We start from the raw sequence: 19,506 nt of genomic DNA on the forward strand, positions 1-19,506 counted from the left end.
CATTGTCGATCCTTGCATCTGATGAAATGGTGCAGCCGAGATAGGTAAACTGGTTGACCGTTTTGAGTTTTGTGTGCCCGATGGACAGGTCCACGTCCTCCCCCTCCACGTCCTCCCCCTCCACGTCCTCCCCCTCCACGTCCTCCCCCTCCACGTCCTCCCCCTCCACGTCCTCCCCCTCCACGTCCTCCCCCTCCACGTCCTCCCCCTCCACGTCCTCCCCCTCCACGTCCTCCCCCTCCACGTCCTCCCCCTCCACGTCCTCCCCCTCCACGTCCTCCCCCTCCACGTCCTCCCCCTCCACGTCCTCCCCCTCCACGTCCTCCCCCTCCACGTCCTCCCCCTCAAAAGATGCTCACAAACTCAAGCTAGCATGCTGGAACATCAGAACCATGCTAGATAAGACTGACAGCCATCGACCTGAACGTCGGTCTGCCCTCATTGCACATGAACTCCTCAGACTTGACATCGACATAGCCGCTCTCAGTGAAGTCCGCCTGGCAGATGTAGGCAGCTTCCAAGAACGCGGCGCGGGCTACACACTCTACTGGTCTGGCAAGCCTTCGGATGAACGACGCCTATCTGGTGTAGGCTTCATGGTCAAGAGCTTCATTGCCTCCAAACTCGAAAACCTTCCGACAGGCCTCTCGGACCGAATCATGTCCATGCGACTCCCACTTCAAAACAAGCGTCACATCACCCTCATCAGTGTCTATGCTCCAACCCTCCAGACACATGTATTATCGCAAACCAAATGGAAGGGGAGTTGTGGTTACCCGGCAAGGGACTAAGGGCAACCCAAAGTGGGAAGGCCAGGTGGGGGAGGGGGGTTTAATGTTAGTTTGGTTAAAAATATATTTTCTGTTATTTGTTGTGGGGATATTAGGAGTATTTTGTGTTCTAAATGCGTTATTGTGCACTGAGAAAAGCAAGGAAAACTTAAAGAATAATAATGGAAGAAAGGAGTTGGAGGGCCCGAGGAGTCGAAAAAGTGAAAACAAAGGTATAAGATGGTTGTGTTGAATTATATAACCATAAACATTAATGGAATACACAACCAAATTAAAAGAAAGAGGCTACTAACACTACTCAAGGACAAAATAGATATAGCATTTGTGCAGGAAACACATCTGACCAAGGCAGAACATAGCAAATTGAAGAGAGACTGGGGGGAGGAGTCACGTGATGGAGTAGTGGCCAGAAGGAGAATACCAGCCCTCTCCAGAAAAGAAGAAATAAAGTAAAGAAAACACAAAGTTCAAAAAACACAAAACACAACAAATAAAAAATAAAGGTGTGGAAAAAAGAAAATGCCACCCAAGAAGGAAAAAGTAAAAACAATGAAAAAAAAAGATGCCAGGAGAAGGCCTTACCTGCATGAAGCGGCAGGGAGCCGTCATGGAGAGAGGAGCCCGCTCCCCGAGGCTCATGGCGACCCCGCAGAGTCGTGACCTCCCGACCGTGCAAAAATGGATCTCTGAGCCAAACAGAAGTGCACAACTGCGCACACGCGAGAAATCGCGCTTGTGCAAATTAAGGAAAAAGAAAACACCGACGGGGGGGGGGGCCCAACTGAGGAGCGAACTTGCACAGCGCAACAGCTGAGAGATGCCCAACAGCAGGGCTCTCAGCTGGAAGAAGAGGAAAGCGACAGGAAAGGGAGTTGATAGGAAAGAAGAACAGCAACAGGAGGCCCAACAGATAACTCGCCCAGATAAAGAGGACCTACAACAAGAAGGCATGCAAAAAAACACCCAGCAAACTGAGGCAAGCAGCTCAACAAGAAAGTCAGAAGAGACACAGATACAAGGAAGAGAAGTAGAAGACACAAACACAGGTGCAGACACAGAAGAGGAAGAAGACGACCAAGCTCCACACAGAGGAATAGAAGGTAAAATAGATGGACAGTATATAGATTAAGAAAAATTTCAAGACCAAATTAAAGCATTAAAACAATGGTTGACATTAGAATTTAGTGAAATGAAAAGAAAAATGAAAAGTACAGAAGAAAAAGTGAGTACAATAGAACCAGTCATGACAGAAATAAGGAAAAGATTAGAAAATGTGGAAGAATGAGAAATGGCTGTAGAAATGGAAGTAAATGACTTAAGAAGAAAATTGGAAGTGACAAAAAAGTTAAAGAGCCACAAGAGTTGTTAGCTCAGAACACTGATATAATGGAAAACTATAGTAGGCGAAACAATATAAAGATAGTGGGCCTAAAGGAAGATGAAGAAGGCACAAATATGAAAGAATTTATAAAAGAATGGATCCCAAAGATCCTGGGAATGCCAGAAATACAGGAAGGAATGGAAATAGAAAGGGCACACAAAACACTAGCCCAAAACCACAGACACAACAAAAACCAAGATACGTTTTAGTAACATTTCTTAGATACACGACAAGAGAAAATATATTGGAGAGGGCAAATAATAAAATTAGAGAAGACAATAAAACCATTGGAATACAAGGGTCAAAAAATATTTTTTCACCTAGACATAAGTTTTGAACTCCTAAAGAGGAAGAAGTTTAACACAGCAAAATCGATCCTATGGAAAAAAGGCTATAATTTATGTTAAGATATCCAGCTGTGCTTAAAATATTTATCCCGGAGGAGCAAAACAGACTGCTCTAGGATCAGGAGAAAGCACGAGAATTTGCAGAATGCCTGCAGGACAGATGAAGAGATGTAACAAGAACGAAGAACAACGACAAGCTACATATAAAGATGTAAAAACAGTGTATATGAAAGAACTAAAGAAGGGAAAGAAAAGGGAAATAAGGGGGAGAAAACAAAAAGGAGGGGGAAAAAAGAAAAGGGTGAGCTTTGTTAATGTGAAGATAAAAGTCTTTTCTGAAGGAGGTTGGGTAGGAGTACTCACTGCGAAATCAGTTGATGCTTGTGAGCGGGTTCTCAATCCAAATGGAGAGAGGAGTTGTGGTTGCCCAGCAAGGGACAACTCAGAGGGGGGAGGGGGGGGTGGGACACTTGGGGTTAAGGGAATTTTAGATGTGGGGGTTGTTGAAGTATTTTATGTTTTAGAAATGTTGTCATACATTGAGTTCAAAAAGGGAAAACAGAGATGAAAATGGGGAAAAGGGGAAAGGTGGTGGTGAGGAAGTGGAAATGAGATGAAAACAGAATATGAGATGGCCATGTTGAATTATATGATTATTAATATTAATGGAATACATAACCAAATCAAAAGGAAGAGGTTATTAAATTTACTGAAAAAAGAAAAAAATAGATATAGCATTTGTGCAGGAAACGCATCTAACTGAAGTGGAACATAATAAATTAAGGAGAGACTGGGTAGAGCACGTAACGGCAGCATCATATAATTCAAAAGCCAGAGGTGTAGCTATATTAATCAATAAAATTGTACCAATCACAATAGAGGAGGAAATAATAGATCCAGCAGGAAGGTATGTAATGAAAAAGTGTCAGAAATATTCAGAATTCTTGAATTTGATCAATATATATGCACCTAATGAAGAGGATCAAAAGTTTATGCAAAATCTTTTTTTGAAGATTGCAGATATGCAGGGGAATATATTGATAGGAGGGGACTTTCACCTTAATTTGGATTCAAAGATGAATAAAACTGGACAAAACACTAGCGGAAAGCCAAATTTAAGGTTAAATCAATGTAGGAAATGCAACTTTTGGATATATGGAAGGAACAACACCCAAAGGAGAAGGAATACTCATATTATTCGAGTAGACATAAAACATACTCAAGGATTGACCTGTTCCTGTTGTCAGCCCATACTCAAGGGAGAGTTAGGAAAACGGAATATAAAGCTAGATTGCTATCTGATCATTCACCCCTGTTATTAGCAAAAGAACTGGAGGACATCCCACCAAGAACATATAGATGGAGATTAAACTCCATGCTACTTAAAAAACTGGAATTTAGAGAATATATTGAACGCCAAGTTAAAATGTACTTTGAAATAAATACGGAATCAGTGAAAGACAAATTTATATTATGGGATGCAATGAAAGCCTTCATCAGAGGGCAGATAATAAGTTATGTAACCAAGATGAAAAAGGACTACAATTGAAAAATAGAACAGTTGGAAAGGGAAATAGTAAGTACAGAAAAAGAACTAGCAACAAGGGAAGATACAACAAAGAATTGGCGGACAAAAAAAAAATATGAAACATTACAAACGTATAAGGTGGAGAAGAACACAATGAAAATAAAGCAAAAGTATTACGAGCTAGGAGAAAGAAAGCACAAAATATTAGCCTGGCAACTTAAAACAGGACAACCTAAAAGAACTGTATTGGCATCAAGGAAAAAGGACAAACAAATTACATACAACCCAACAGAGATTAATGAAAATTTTAAGGAATTTATTGTACAATTATACCAAACTGAGAACGAGGAGAAAGAAGACAAAATAGATGAGTTTTTAGCTAAAATTTAACTACCGAAATTGCAAGAAGAGCAAAACAAGTTGATAAAACCATTTGAAATAGAGGATATACTGGATATATTAAAAAAGCTACTGAACAATAAAACTCCTGGAGAGGATGGACTCCCAACAGAATTCTATAAAACATTTAAAGAGTTATTAATTTCTCCTCTCCTGGAAGTAATGTACCAGATAGAAAAAACACTAAATTTGTCAGATTCATGTAAAACAGCAATAATTACAGTAATACCAAAGATGGGGAAGGATCCACCAACACCAGCATCATATAGACCAATATCTCTACTTAATTCAGATTATAAGATAATAGCAAAACTTTTAGCAAACAGATTGGCCAGCTGTGTACCAAAAATAGTAAAACAAGATCAAACTGGATTTATTAAGACGAACAGCAGATAATGTCTGTAAGTTCATTAATTTAATCCATGCAGTTCAAAGAAGTAAGATACCAACAGTGGCTGTTGCTTTAGACGCAGAAAAAGCCTTTGACAGCGTAGAATGGAATTATTTATTCAAAGTATTACAGAGGTTCAACCTACCAGAAAAATATATTAATTGGATTAAAGCATTATATAAGGGACCATTGACGAAGGTGAGAGTAAATGGATATGTATCCAACAAATTTAAATTAAGTAGATCAACTAGGCAGGGATGTCCACTATCTCCCTCACTGTTCGCTTTAGCAATAGAACTATTGGCAGAACTGATAAGAATAGAAAATAAAATAAAAGGGATAAAAATAAAGGAGGAGTATAAATCAGTTTATTTGCAGATGACATCATAGTATACCTACACAACCAGAAATATCAATAAAAGAACTACATAAGAAATTGAAGGAATATGGAGAAATATCGGGGTAGAAGATCAACGCAAATAAAAGTGAAGCGATGCCAATGAATAATGCGGATTACACAGAGTTTTAAAAAGAATCACCGTTTAAATGGCAAACACAAGCAATCCGACACCTAGGTATTAGATTAGATAATAATTTAGGCCACCTATACAAATTAAGTTGTCAGCCATTAATGAAGAAATTAAAGGATGACTTAGAACATTGGAAAGAATTGCCACTAACATTGATAGGGAGGGTAAATTGCATTAAAATAAATGTCTTCCCAAGGATACAAAACCTATTTCAATCATTACCAATTCCCTTAACAGAGAAATTCTTCAATGAACTAAAGAAAATAATAAGGAAATTCTTATGGAAAGGAGGGGGGAAAACCGAGGATAGCGTAAAATAAATTAACAGAGTGGTACAAACAAGGTGGTTTGGAGCTACCAAACTTTAAAAATTATTATAGAGCAGCACAATTAAAGTATCTATCAGATTTTTATCAGACAAGGGAAAAACCAGATTTGACTAAGATAGAGCTAGATAAAAGAGTGGAGAAGGTATCAGTGGGATAAGTGGTAATGAGTACAAGTGGTAATGAAAAACTGGTGCAATGTAAAAGTTCACCAGTACTGCATCATTTACTCAATATATGGAAGAAGATTCACTTAGAAAGGAAAAAAAAGTTACCAACTAGCAAAATTATTATTGACACAAAATCAACTAATCCCTTTTACAATAGATAACCTTTCCTTTATAGAATGGGAGAGAAAAGGAATTAAAAGAATAGAAAATTGTTTTTTGGGAAATAATTTATTAACATTTGAATAAATGAAGTACAAATATGGATTAAGTCATGGTACAATGTTTGCATGTCAACAGAAAACCTACTTAAAGGACAAATTGGGAAGCAGACTGAGATTACCAGAAGGAAGCAGCTTTGAATATGTGATTACAGAAACGATAATAAAAAGATTTATAACGAACATGTACAATCTGCAAGAGATGGAAAATGATGAAATAAGCTATAAACCCAAACCCATTTTGGCAGAATGACTAAAGATGTAGATTATTTATGAAATGGGGGAGTGAATTCATGTTTTTCCCATCTGTGAAGTCCAGTACCAGGGGTCTCTATTTCAGATGAAGAGATTGACCCTTCAGGACAGAGATATGGTAAGATGTTTTCTATTGAGAGAAGTAACTTCATGGAATCCACTACCCAAAGAGTCAAACAGATTTTCTACCAAAGGAATTCAAATGATTAATACACGAAGTGGCACGGAGGTTTAAAAAAAAAGCATGATTATTGTATTATAGGACAGAAAAATGAAGCAAATGGCCTATTTTTCTTATATTCCTTGCGTTCTTACTGATAACTCTTCAACAGCTATTAGGGTGTGTTTTTCTTTGGCTTGGCTTCGTGGACGAAGATTTATGGAGGGGTAAAGTCCACGTCAGCTGCAGGCTCGCTTGTGGCTGACAAGCCAATTGCGGGACAGGCAGACACGGTTGCAGCGGTTGCAAGGGAAAATTGGTTGGTTGGTGTTGGGTTTTTTCTCCTTTGTCTTTTGACAGTGAGGTGAGCTCTGCGGTCTTCTTCAAAGGAGGCTGCAGCCCGCCGAACTATGAGGTGCCAAGATGCACGGTTTGAGGCGATATCAGCCCACTGGCGGTGGTCAATGTGGCAGGCACCAGAGATTTCTTTAGGCAGTCCTTGTACCTCTTCTTTGGTGCACCTCTGTCTCGGTGGCCAGTGGAGAGCTCGCCATATAACACGATCTTGGGAAGGTGATGGTCCTCCATTCTGGAGGCGTGACCTACCCAGCGCAGTTGGATCTTCAGCAGCGTGGATTCGACGCTGTCGGCCTCTCCCATCTCGAGTACTTCGATGTTGGAGATGAAGTCGCTCCAATGTTGAGGATGGAGCGGAGACAATGCTGGTGGAAGCGTTCTAGGAGCCATAGATGATGCTGGTAAAGGACCCATGATTCGGAGCCGAACAGGAGTGTGGGTATGTCAACGGCTCTGTATACGCTTATCTTTGTGAGGTTTTTCGGTTGGTTGTTTTTCCAGACTCTTTTGTGTAGTCTTCCAAAGGGGCTATTTGCCTTGGCGAGTCTGTTGTCTATCTCGTTGTCGATCCATGCATCCGATGAAATGGTGCAGCCAAGATAGGTAAACTGGTTGACCGTTTTGAGTTTTGTGTGCCCGATGGAGATGAGGGGGGGCTGGTAGTCATGGTGGGGAGCTGGCTGATGGAGGACCTCAGTTTTCTTCAGGCTGATTCCAGGGCAAACATTTTGGCAGTTTCCGCAAAACAGGATGTCAAGCACTGAAGAGCTGGCTCTGAATGGGCAACTAAAGCGGCATCGTCTGCAAAGAGTAGTTCACGGACAAGTTGCTCTTGTGTCTTGGTGTGAGCTTGCAGGCGCCTCAGATTGAAGAGACTGCCATCCGTGCGGTACTGGATGTAAACAGCGTCTTCATTGTTGAGGTCTTTGATGGCTTGTTTCAGCATCATGCTGAAGAAGATTGAAAAGAGGGTTGGTGCGAAAATGCAGCCTTGCTTCACGCCATTGTTAATGGAGAAGGGTTCAGAGAGCTCATTGCTGTATCTGACCCGACCTTGTTGGTTTTCGTGCAGTTGGATAACCATGTTGAGGAACTTTGGGGGGCATCCGAGGCACTCTAGTATTTGCCAAAGCCCTTTCCTACTCACGGTGTCGAAGGCTTTGGTGAGGTCAACAAAGGTGATGTAAAGTCCTTTGTTTTGTTCTCTGCACTTTTCTTGGAGCTGTCTGAGGGCAAAGACCATGTCAGTAGTTCTTCTGTTTGCGCGAAAGCCGCACTGTGATTCTGGGAGAACATTTTCGGCGACATGAGGTATTATTCTATTTAGGAGAATCCTAGCGAAGATTTTGCCTGCAATGGAGAGCAGCGTGATTCCCCTGTAGTTTGAGCAGTCTGAGTTCTCGCCTTTATTTTTGTACAGGGTGATGATGATGGCATCACGAAGGTCCTGAGGCACCTTTCCTTGGCCCCAGCAGAGCTTGAAAAACTCATGCAGTTTGGCATGCAGAGTTTTGCCGCCAGCCTTCCAAACCTCTGGGGGGGATTCCATCCATACCTGCTGCTTTGCCACTTTTCAGTTGTTCAATTGCCTTATATGTCTCTTCCCGGATGAGGACCTCATCCGGCTCTAGCCTTAAGGGCTGTTGAGGGAGCTGGAGCAGGGCGGATTCTTGGACTGAGCGGTTGGCACTGAAAAGAGATTGGAAGTGTTCTGACCATCGGTTGAGGATGGAGTCCTCAACTTTAGAGTGTGTGATGTACTACTGAATAACCAACTGAAATAGAAATCAAGTCAACAGTTAAGATGCATTAGAAAGTTTGTTAAAGGACAAAGAGGCATTGGAGTAGTGTAACCACATGGGATTAACTATTGCCTATGTGGAGAAAAAAAAACTACAAGAGTCACACTTCAGCCATGACAGCAACTAATTTTTTTTTTATATACATATCAAGATTCAGTGTATCACTGATATGTAATACCCTCCAGCCACTCAATAGCAAATGATAATTAACATATACCTGCATTTTCAAAGCACTTCTAGTTTTAAAAAAGTGTTGAAATAAGCAAAATGTATTCAAGCATACAGGAACAATAACATCAGCAACCATATGTTCTTCGTAATACTTGATAAAATATTCAGATTCTCTTCTATTTAAGACTCGCTGAAATTCTAATTTTAATCAAAAAGCCATTTCAAAATTCCACTTTTGCACTTATTGTCTTTGATCTGAGTAAAATAAAAATCAAATTATTTTAAACAAAACCAAAGAACCAAATGAAAGTTATTGACAAGAACTATTAACTTCATTAATCATTTCCATGGATACTGTCCATCTGTTATGTTTGAGAAAATATCTGGTCCGGAGGATTCACAGAGAGGCTACAAGTCTGTACACAAGTGTTACAATCAAAGGTAACTTAATTGAACACACGGTACAAACAGGGAAGATGTTGACCAATACTTGATTACTCTACGACTAAACTATGTAGACATTCACATCAGACCCAGGTTGGACTCCTATACCAGTGGCCGCCAATACTCTACACACTTCCACACATGTACGCACTTCACAGACAGGGACTTACAAACACACACCCAATTCCCGACCAACAGGGGTGCAGCTCGCTGCAAGCACTGATCTATCACAGTATTACAGCTCAACTTAAGTGTAGCACAAACCTTACCAGCGATGTCCACAGTAGCGACATGGCGTACAGTGATGTCCAGGGCTTGGAACACAAGGCAGAAAGAAAGAAATGTGCTATACATTGTTGTTTTATACTGTTCTGAGCTGGACATCTGCCCAGTGAGGACACAGTCATTTAAATAAGCCAACAGTAATGGGTGGCTGGAGTCCAACTTTGATTGGCAGGTGATGCGAACTGCAAACAAGTTTTAGACAGGGAGATCACGTGTCCCTCCGCAATCCAATGTTCCAGTCAGAAAGGCCACGTGTTCCTCCACAATCCTCATACAACAACAAATGAGTATGTAACCAGCCCAAATGAGACCAAAACAACCAAATTCTCAGATTAATTTGAATAGATCCTCTGTCAAGAGCTAATTGAAATATTCTTCTATACCTGCAGCCTAAAAAAGGTAAAAGTTTGTAAATCACCTCTGCTAATCATGAATACCAGAAATGTAATGATTAAAACTGCTGTGGAAAACCTGTTGTGTATTTGAGACTCACCAAACAATTTCATACAATTAATGCCAATTTAATGCCACATTACATTTCTCTGGACACTATGTGGAGTTGGAATTTTCACTGCCTGTCACCATTTCCCATCCATAAAATATAGCAAATACGACAAAAGAAAAAAATCTCAAGGTTAAAAAGAACTATAATTTGAAATTTCATTTCTCAACTTGCCTTCAAAAGTACTTTTATTCTTTGATCACCTCATACTCATTTATTCAATGCATTGGTGTGGGAGTGGGTTGAAAAAAAGTCTTTTTTAAAAAAACACACCACCCACCTGCTGGAACCATGCATGTATGAATATTGGCTCACAATGAGTTAAATTACTCCTCATTACCAACTTGCACACATGAAGCATACTCCAAGTATAGCCCTGCACCTGCCGAACTAGTGGGGAAGGAAAAGGATTTGAGAACTGGAAGGAGAAATAAAGAAAGGCATTTCTAAATCCGATGGGCAAATATACAAAACTAGCAAATACAAACAACTTCAGAAATTAAAATAAATACAATTTTTAATTCTAATGCTCAGCAGCTAAATTTTAAAATACCAAAAGTCTTAAATGTCCTATTATAAATGGATAGTTTAGGAGCATATTTAAATTATGACAAACATGGACTAAATTTCCAAACAGCGGATATGCACTCTAAGTAATACAGTTAACAGCTAACAGGAAGCACACAATAGGTACCGATACATTCAAGTCAAAACATTGGCCCATAAACACATTGAAAGAGTTATTAATTCCTCCTCTCCAGAGCTAGCTGTTGGATGCAATTACATGCCAGCTGATTTGGACAACCAATTACTGGATCAAGTCGTACAGCACTGTAGATCAGATAAACTCAGAAGACGTCTACTGGAAAGAGGGAGTGAGTTGGAACTCACCGATGCTTTAGCCATTGCTGCTGCATTAGAGGCTGTTGAAGGGCAATTTCATACCATGACCCTGAAAGACAACTCAAGCCAGCAAATTAAGAGGCTCTCACATCGCCATAGTCAGCCAAGATATACATCGAAACAGGACGTGGAGTGTTATCGATGTGGAAACCGAGGTAACTTTGGAAAAGAACCATATTGCCCGGCCAAAGGCAAAGTTTGCAGAAAGTGTGGAGGTAAGGACCACTTTGCAAAGAAGTGCAAAAACAAGTCCAATGCAGACCAAAAGAGGAAGAGTACAACTTCCAAAGGCAAAGCCTGTGGGGAAAGGAAAGTATCCTGGAAAGAAAGATACCATTCGCCAGATAGACGGTGACGATGATGATACCCAGGAGGGACAGAGTTGTTACCAATTTACGTTGAATGATGTACGTCATGAGAAGGTCCCAGTGATCATTGGTGGAGTGACAGTGCAGGTCATTGTAGACTCAGGCAGTGACAGTAATGTGATTGATCGACATTTATGGGAGAAGTTGAAAAGGAAAAAAGATCATCTGTACCTCAAAGAAGTGTTCCAAGAAACTGTATCCATACACAGCAACCAAGCCATTGCAGACCATTGGATGTTTTACTGCAACTGTTGAAGCTGGAGATAAGTACACCGAAGCAGAGTTTATGGTCATAGAAGAGAGGGGAGAACCATTGCTGAGTAGAAGCACAGCGCAAGACCTGGCAATACTTCATATTGGAGCTTGTGTCAATTCAATTCAGTCATATGAGGATATGAAGCAAGAATTCCCCGCAGTCTTCCAAGGAGTAGGAAGGCTGAAAGGTCGAAGCTAGCGGAGAATGAAACGGTCAAACCCAAGCCACAACCAATGTGCCGAACTCCGTTTGGACTTCGTGGGAAAGTCGAAGCCAAAATTAAAGAATTGATCGAACAAGACATTATTGAACCGGTGGAACATTCGACACAATGGGTCAGTCCCGTAGTGATTGTGCCCAAACCAAAGGGTGACATAAGACTATGTGTTGACATGAGAATGGCCAATGAAGCTATAATTAGAGAACGACACCCTATACCAACAGTGGAGGAAATACTTCAAAAACTAACTACCAGCAAGGTATTCTCAAAAATTGATCTGAAATGGGGCTATCATCAATTAGAGCTGGATCCATGTTCCCGAGATGTAACAACATTTGAGACTCACTGTGGATTGTATCGTTACAAAAGACTATCATTTGGAATTAATGCAGCTTCGGAGATCTACCAGTATGAAATCCATCGAGTGATTCAAGGCATTCCTGGAGTTGCCAACATTTCTGACGACATCATAGTCCATGCACCAACGAAGGAAGAGCATGACAAACGGTCGAGGCGTGTACTATCTAGACTACATGAGGCAGGCCTTACCGTGAATGGAAACAAGTGCCAGTTCGGTGTGTCAGAAATGGACTTCATGGGACACAGACTTACACGGGAAGGACTAAACCCTGCAGAGGCCAAGGTGAAAGCTATTGAAGAGGCATGTGCACCTCAGAACGCAACAGAGGTGAGGAGTTTCCTGGGATTGGTCAATTTTTGTGCAAAGTTCATTCCTAATTTCGCTACAGTGGCAAAACCACTAAGGAAACTAACCAGGAAAGGTGTACCATTTCATTTTGGATCTGAGCAGAAGAAAGCGTTCACAGCGCTGAAGCAAAGCCTGACAGATGCAAAAACTCTTGGATATTACGATCCGGCGGCATCAACCAAAGTCATAGCGGATGCCATCCCGGTTGGTTTAGGAGCTGTGTTGGTCCAGATGCATGATGGAGGACCAAGAATCATTGCCTATGCCAGCAGATCGTTATCAGATGTGGAAAGAAGATACTCTCAGACAGAGAAAGAAGCACTTGGACTTGTATGGGCCTGTGAGAGGTTCCATGCATATTTATACGACATTGAATTTGAACTCATCACAGATCATAAGCCATTAGAGGTGATCTATGCACCTCGATCCAAACCATGTGCCAGAATAGAGAGATGGGTACTCAGACTACAACCCTACAAATATAAAGTAATCCACATTGCAGGGAAAGCAAACATTGCTGATCCGCTGTCCAGATTGGTGAAGGATGGTGGTCCACAATCCAAGTCAGAATTGGGAACAGAAACAGAGAGCTTTGTACGCTTCGTAGCTATTCAGTCGACACCGAAAGCTGTGACTACGAAGGAAGTCAAGAGAGAATCCGAACGTGATCCAGAACTCATGGAAGTAAGAGAATGCATACAGAGTGGACAATGGGACAAGTGTACTCACAAGGCTTACATTCCCATTAGAGACGAACTTTGTTGCATCGGACAGTGTGTATTAAGAGGTTGCAGATTGGTGATACCGCAAAGATTGAGACCGAAGATCGTATCCTTAGCGCATGAAGGACACCTAGGTATCGTTGGTACCAAGCGAAACCTCAGGACCAAGGTATGGTGGCCAGGTTGTGATAAAGACGCAGAGAAATTTGTTAAAACTTGTCACGGATGTCAAATCACAAGTAGGAGTAATCCGCCAGAACCGATCCGGAGTACGCAACTCCCAACAGGACCATGGATCGACGCAGCTGTTGATTTTCTTGGACCTTTACCGACGGGTGAATCAATTATGGTAGTGATAGATTACTACAGCAGATACTATGAGTACGTGGTGTTGAAGTCTACAACCACTGAAAAAACAATACAAGCGTTAGCAGAGATATTCGCAAGATATGGATTACCTGTTACATTATACTCTGACAATGGTCCACAATTCTTTTCAGAGACATTTGCGGAATACATGAGGACCACAGGTATCCACCATCATAAAGTAACTCCGAAATGGCCGCAAACCAACGGAGAAGTAGAGAGACAAAATCAGTCCATTGACAAACAATTGAGGATTGTACACGCAGAAGGACAAAATTGGCGAGAAGCATTGCTATCTTATGTGGCTGTCTATCGAGCAACGCCTCATGCTACCACTGGAAAAAGTCCTGCAGAAGGATTTTTTGGGAGAAAAATCCGCACAAAAATGCCAGAAATAAAGGAAATCCGAGACGACCAGGAGATGAGGGACCACGATGCTGAAAAGAAAGGTGCAGCAAAGCTGTACACAGATTCGAAACGTGGAGCCAAGTACTCAGACATCATGCCAGGAGATAATGTTCTAGTGAGGCATGAAACTGGTGGTAAGCTAGATGCACCTTATTACCATCAACCCTATACTGTCGTATCCAGAAGTGGCAGTATGGTGACAGTCAAGTCTCCAACTGGAGTCCTGTATAAGAGAAATGTATCAGGTGTAAAAAGGTACCAGTCCAGAGATACATCGAGCGAAGAGGTTGAAAGGCCAATACGAGATGCTGAAACTGAGAGACCTGATGATGTTCCAGAGGCAGTTACCAGCACTCCTGATGAAGTGACTAGAGCGCCAGAAACACCCGAAGCCGTGGCGAGCAGTATTTTCGACGCTGAGAGTGAACAACCGAGAAGCGACGACAATATCACAGGCAGGCCGAGACGAAACCGGAAAGCGCCCAAACGATACGAAGACTTTGTGCCATAGTTTTAATAAGAACTTTGGGACAGTATTTTAATCTTATATCATAAAGTGCATGTATGAGTGCTGTAGGAAGTAAATTTTATGTAGTTGAGTTATAGTATTACCATTAGTTATGATGTTTGTAGGTTTCCGAGGGATATTGGTAAGTGAAGGTAAAGTTTATTTCTGATTAAAGGAGGGATGTCATGATAATGAATTTGTATGAGATGTACCGGAAGTCACGTTGTATGAGAGAGAGATAAGAGCACAAGCAGGAGAACAAAGGAAACTGGAAAATAAAGACACTAAGAAGTTTACCTGATAAAACTTGTGTTTGATGTTTTATCAACTTCACATTTCGGGCCACAAATGTGACACCATCAGGCTGAGGAACACCTTCTTCCCATGGGCAGTGAGAATGTTGAACGACAAAAGGAACTGCTCACACTAACCATCCAAGACACTCATATTTATGAAACAATATTTACTTATTTATTTGTGTACACAATGCATTATGCATTGAATGCTGTATGTGTGTTATGTCCAGTTGTTCCTGTGTTTTGCACCGAGGGCCAGAGATCATCGTTTCATCAGGTTTGACTTGTGCCATCAGATGAAAATAAACTTAACTTGATTTTACCATCCTGCCTTCATCAATTTTCTTCAATTCAGAATAGAAACAAACAAGATCATTTTTAACCTAGAGGCCAGAGCAAGTGATGATCACTGGGACCCCAACTCTTCAATGATTGGGTGAGGGAATATATTGTAATATGTCCAGGTTTGGATGATGTGAAGCTGAAAATTAGTGTGAATTGCCAGAAGGATGAAAAGAGGCTTAAAGGGGAAAATTGTTGGAATTTGTAATAAAGAGTGTGATACCAAGACACTTGGCAAGGATCAGACAGAGCCACTGTGGATCTAGGACATGAAGTTGATACAAGCAAATCAGTTCATTTGGCGTATTTGATATTTCAGAAGGTGCCATTCAAATTGTAATAGTGCAAGGCACTACCAGTGTAGATTAACAATTGGTAAACATAGAATACAGGATGGAGATTGAAAACTTGGCTGAATGGTGCACCAACAACAACCTTGCACTCAACGTTACCAAAACTACGGAGCTGATTGTTGACCTCAGGAAAGGAAAGCCAGGGGTATACAATCCACTGATCATTGAGGGTAAACAAACTTAGGTTTTTGGGAGTCACTATCTTGGAGGATCTTTCCTGGACCCAACACACCAATGGCATCGTGAAGAGAGCTCGTCAGTGCCTTTTCTTCCTCAGGAGTTTGCAGAGGTTTGGTATGACATTAGAAAACCTGGCAAATTTCAACAGAGGTGTGGTGTAAAGTGTGCTGACTGGCTGCATTAGTCTAGTATGGGAACACCAATACCCCCGAGCGTAAAGCCCTCCAAAAGGTAGTGGACACAGCCCAGGACATCACAGGCAAAACCCTCCCACTACTGAGTACATCTATAGTAAGCTCTGCCATCGGAGAGCAGCAGCAATCATCAAAGACCCACACCACCCAGCACATGCTCTGTTCTCGCTGCTGCCATGAGGAGAGGTATAGATGCCACAAGACTTGCACCACCAGATTCAGGAACAGCTGCTATCCCTCCACCATCAGACTCCTCAACAACAAACTCAATCAGGGACTCCTTTGATTTTCTTGTTTGTTAATATTCGTTATCTGTTTACAGTTTTTTCTTTGCTCTGTGTACTTTATTTTTTGCACTACTAATTAGTGGTAACTCTGCCGCACCCGCAGGAAAAAGGAATGTCATGTATGTACTCAGACAATAAATCTGAAATCAGAAAAGATGGGAATAAACAGAGCAGTTTCAGGTTTGGAGGCTGTGACCAGCAGGATGTTATGGGATGCCATGCTGAGGCACCAGCCGATCACAATTAGAATAGAAAATAATAATCCACCATTCTAAATTTTAAATGGTGAGAAATCGAAAGGCACGTTCAGAGGAACTTGGGTGTCCTTTACAAACAGCAAGGCAACAGATTTTCTGTACAAATCCTGCTTCAATTGTCTGATCATTGTGAGTGATCTCCCTACCAAGAGAAACTGAGATAAAAGGAGTTTAATGAAGGTTTACCTGACTAATTCTTGGAATAGTGGACTTATTATACAAGAGAGTTTACGCACAATAGGCTGCAATTTCAAGTTTAGACGAATGGGTTTCACTGAAACATACAACATTCTTACAATAGACAATAGGAGCTGGAGTAGACCCTTCGGCCCGTCGAGCCAGCACCGCCATTTTACAGATCATGGCTGATCACTACCATCAGTACCCCTTTCCAGCCTTATCCCCATAACCCTTAACTCCTTTACATCTCCTAGTCAAGGTGCCTAGAATCAAGGTTCATGTTTTCTAAATAAGGAGTCAGTCACTGTGTGCAGAGGATAACATTTCTTCATCTTGAGGACAATAAATCATTGGAATTGCCCAAAATGGGCCATTTTCAATGGGTCAAAGCAAAACTATAGCTTCAGTTCTGTCCCAATGCTCGAACGGTATTACAAAATACGAGGCAGCACCATCTAGATAAGATCACACAGGTCGGATTCCTATGTTTGTGTAATTATACAGTAATTATCCAGTCAGGAAAAAAAATTGATCTTGATGCAAGCCTGTGTGAACCTTCGATAACATTTGTATTAATCTTTGACCTGATTCACAAAACAAATGATAGCCATGAAATTAACATTCATTCAAGGACTGAAGTAGCTGCTTTGCTGTGTCGGGGCAACAAAGGTTCCTCCACTTAATTAAATAATAAAGGTATTACTTCAAAGTTCATGTAAGTATTGATCACTTTGGCTTCCAAACACCCTCTTCCCCCAAACCTACAGTATGGCCATTTATCGGAGGGAAAAATCAGTCATTTTGCTTAGTAGAAGTAAACTACTGCAGCTAAATCAAGATAAAATGTACATAATGATCCAGAAATGCTGGTAACAAATATCTTAGGTCTGTACCATTCACCTCTTGAAAACATTATTACATTTTAGATGAATGTGAATGAAACAAATCTTACATTTTACATTAAGATATTTTCAAAGTACAAAATGCAAATGAGAAAGTCTTCACTAGTAACCAGTTTTAAATTTTGATTATTATTTATGATTTACCAGGTTCTTACACAAGTTTCAAATCACAGTTCGTTACCAGTTTTGACAATAGCATCTGTAAAAACGAAGTACTGTTGTAGATGCAACTTTCAAGCAGCTGAAAATTATTTGAATCGACTTCTTGCTTTACAAATATTGATTGATTTGCCGAGTGTGCAACATTTTTCAAATTTCCAATATCTGAAATTTGCATTTAGATCAATACTGAAAACCTGTTACAGAGCAACTCCGTTGGATGAGGCCCAGAAAAAAAAGTATTAAAATGGACTTGCAACAATAAAAGCTGGCAGCCAAATAGATGGGGGGTGAAGCTTTTCTAACATCGAGAAAAAGTAACAATTTCGCTGTTGCTTGGATCCAAGAGTCAACAAATCTGCACTACTCTCTGCTTAAATCAATCTTATCTACCTTTCAGCCTAAAGATCCCCAAGGAAGCCTGAACGGCGTAGATCTCCACCAAAAATAAAACTTTTAAACATGGTAACAGGGTCCTGGGTTCGTCTCGCTCTGAAAGGAAGAAAGGGCGGGCGCTGTGTGAATCTCCTACCTACCAGACCCCCAACCCCCCCTTCCTTACTTTCGATGCTAGGCCCTGAAATCAAACACATCTCTGGGACCACCTCTCTCTCCACTGGCCGGACAGCAATAGTCCATGTTTGTAGGGGCCAGACCAGAGAGCGGCAGGTTAACGAAGCAGTGGGTGCGAGTGGGGGGTTGGGGGGTCAATGCCCTCACCGGTGAGTCTTTTTTTTCTTCTTTGAAGCCGTTTACATTTGGTTGAACATCGCAGGGCTCCCACCACCAGCCCAACCTCCCCGGGCACTCACCGTCGTTCTGGTCTCTGGGCCAGAGGTAGAAAGTGGCCGGAATAACGATAAGTCCCACAAACGATGTCAGAAAATAAAAGGAGGTATTGCCACTATCGTCGTACTGAAATTGCTGCCCGGCCATTGCAGACTTTCCTTGCTCGCTTTTTTAGATCTACCTATTCGCTCGCTCTATCTATTTTTTTTTCTCCCCCTTCTCACTCACGCCGCCGCGGCTCCTTCGGGCCTCCGCACCGCTCTCCCCAACACGGACGTGGCACTGCGCACGCGCAGCGGGAGACGTCAGCCCCGGCGACCGGACACGAGCGGTGGGAGGGGGCGCGCGCGTCCGCGGCCCGGCTGCCGACGTTCGCATCCGTGGCAGCGGTTGCCCTTTGGGAGGACTGAGATTCGAAGTCAGGTTGGACGACGCAATCTCTCCGAATTAAGGGAAAGAATCAATCAACATGATTTTATCTGACTGGAAGAACAAAGAAAAGAGGCTGAAAACAGGTTGCATTAAGAAATCCAAACCTTGAACTCAAAAAGTGCATCTGGTCACCATGAAATTCTGGAAATGTGCCCCCCCCCCCCCCCACCCAGTAAATCCTGACTGGGATTCCAGAAAGAAAAGTCATTTTCAGGAGATGGCGTGAAACATTGAGGTGAGGACCTCACTGAGGAGGAATTTCTTCACTCAGAGAGAGATGAATTCGACCCCACAGCACAAAAAAAATGTCACTGAATATACTGAGGGACATTGGAAAAATTCCAGATTTCAAAGGCATCAAGAGGATATGGGAGAGAGCAAGAGTTCATTATTGAGGTAATGCTCTTGCTCCCTTGTTTCTATTGATGAAAATATCATCATGAGATTTCATTCATATCTGTTCATTCCCTCATCCATTTGTGAGAATGAGCAGGTCAGTTGGCTGGTTCACATTGGGAGGCAATGTTTTGACAGTGGACAAGTATGGGCTAACATTTAAAGGGAAGATACAAGAATGGAAACAAATATACTGTATTTAGAAATAACATCACTGGAGAG

General features: G+C 41.6%; 1 protein-coding gene across 1 annotated transcript in view; it reads right to left on the bottom strand.

Annotated features, from left to right (window-relative positions):
• Positions 1 to 18,747, bottom strand: part of sec63 (SEC63 homolog, protein translocation regulator) — a 109,713-nt gene extending 90,966 nt beyond the window's left edge. The window contains exon 1 of the mRNA XM_069887518.1: positions 18,480 to 18,747. Coding sequence (XP_069743619.1) covers positions 18,480 to 18,603 — 124 coding nt within the window. The 5' untranslated portion in view covers positions 18,604 to 18,747. The remainder of the gene's footprint in view (positions 1 to 18,479) is intronic.
• Positions 18,748 to 19,506: the final 759 nt, after the last annotated feature.

Source organism: Narcine bancroftii, chromosome 6 (assembly GCF_036971445.1).
Source record: "Narcine bancroftii isolate sNarBan1 chromosome 6, sNarBan1.hap1, whole genome shotgun sequence".
In the NCBI taxonomy this organism is placed as follows: Eukaryota; Metazoa; Chordata; class Chondrichthyes; order Torpediniformes; family Narcinidae; genus Narcine; species Narcine bancroftii.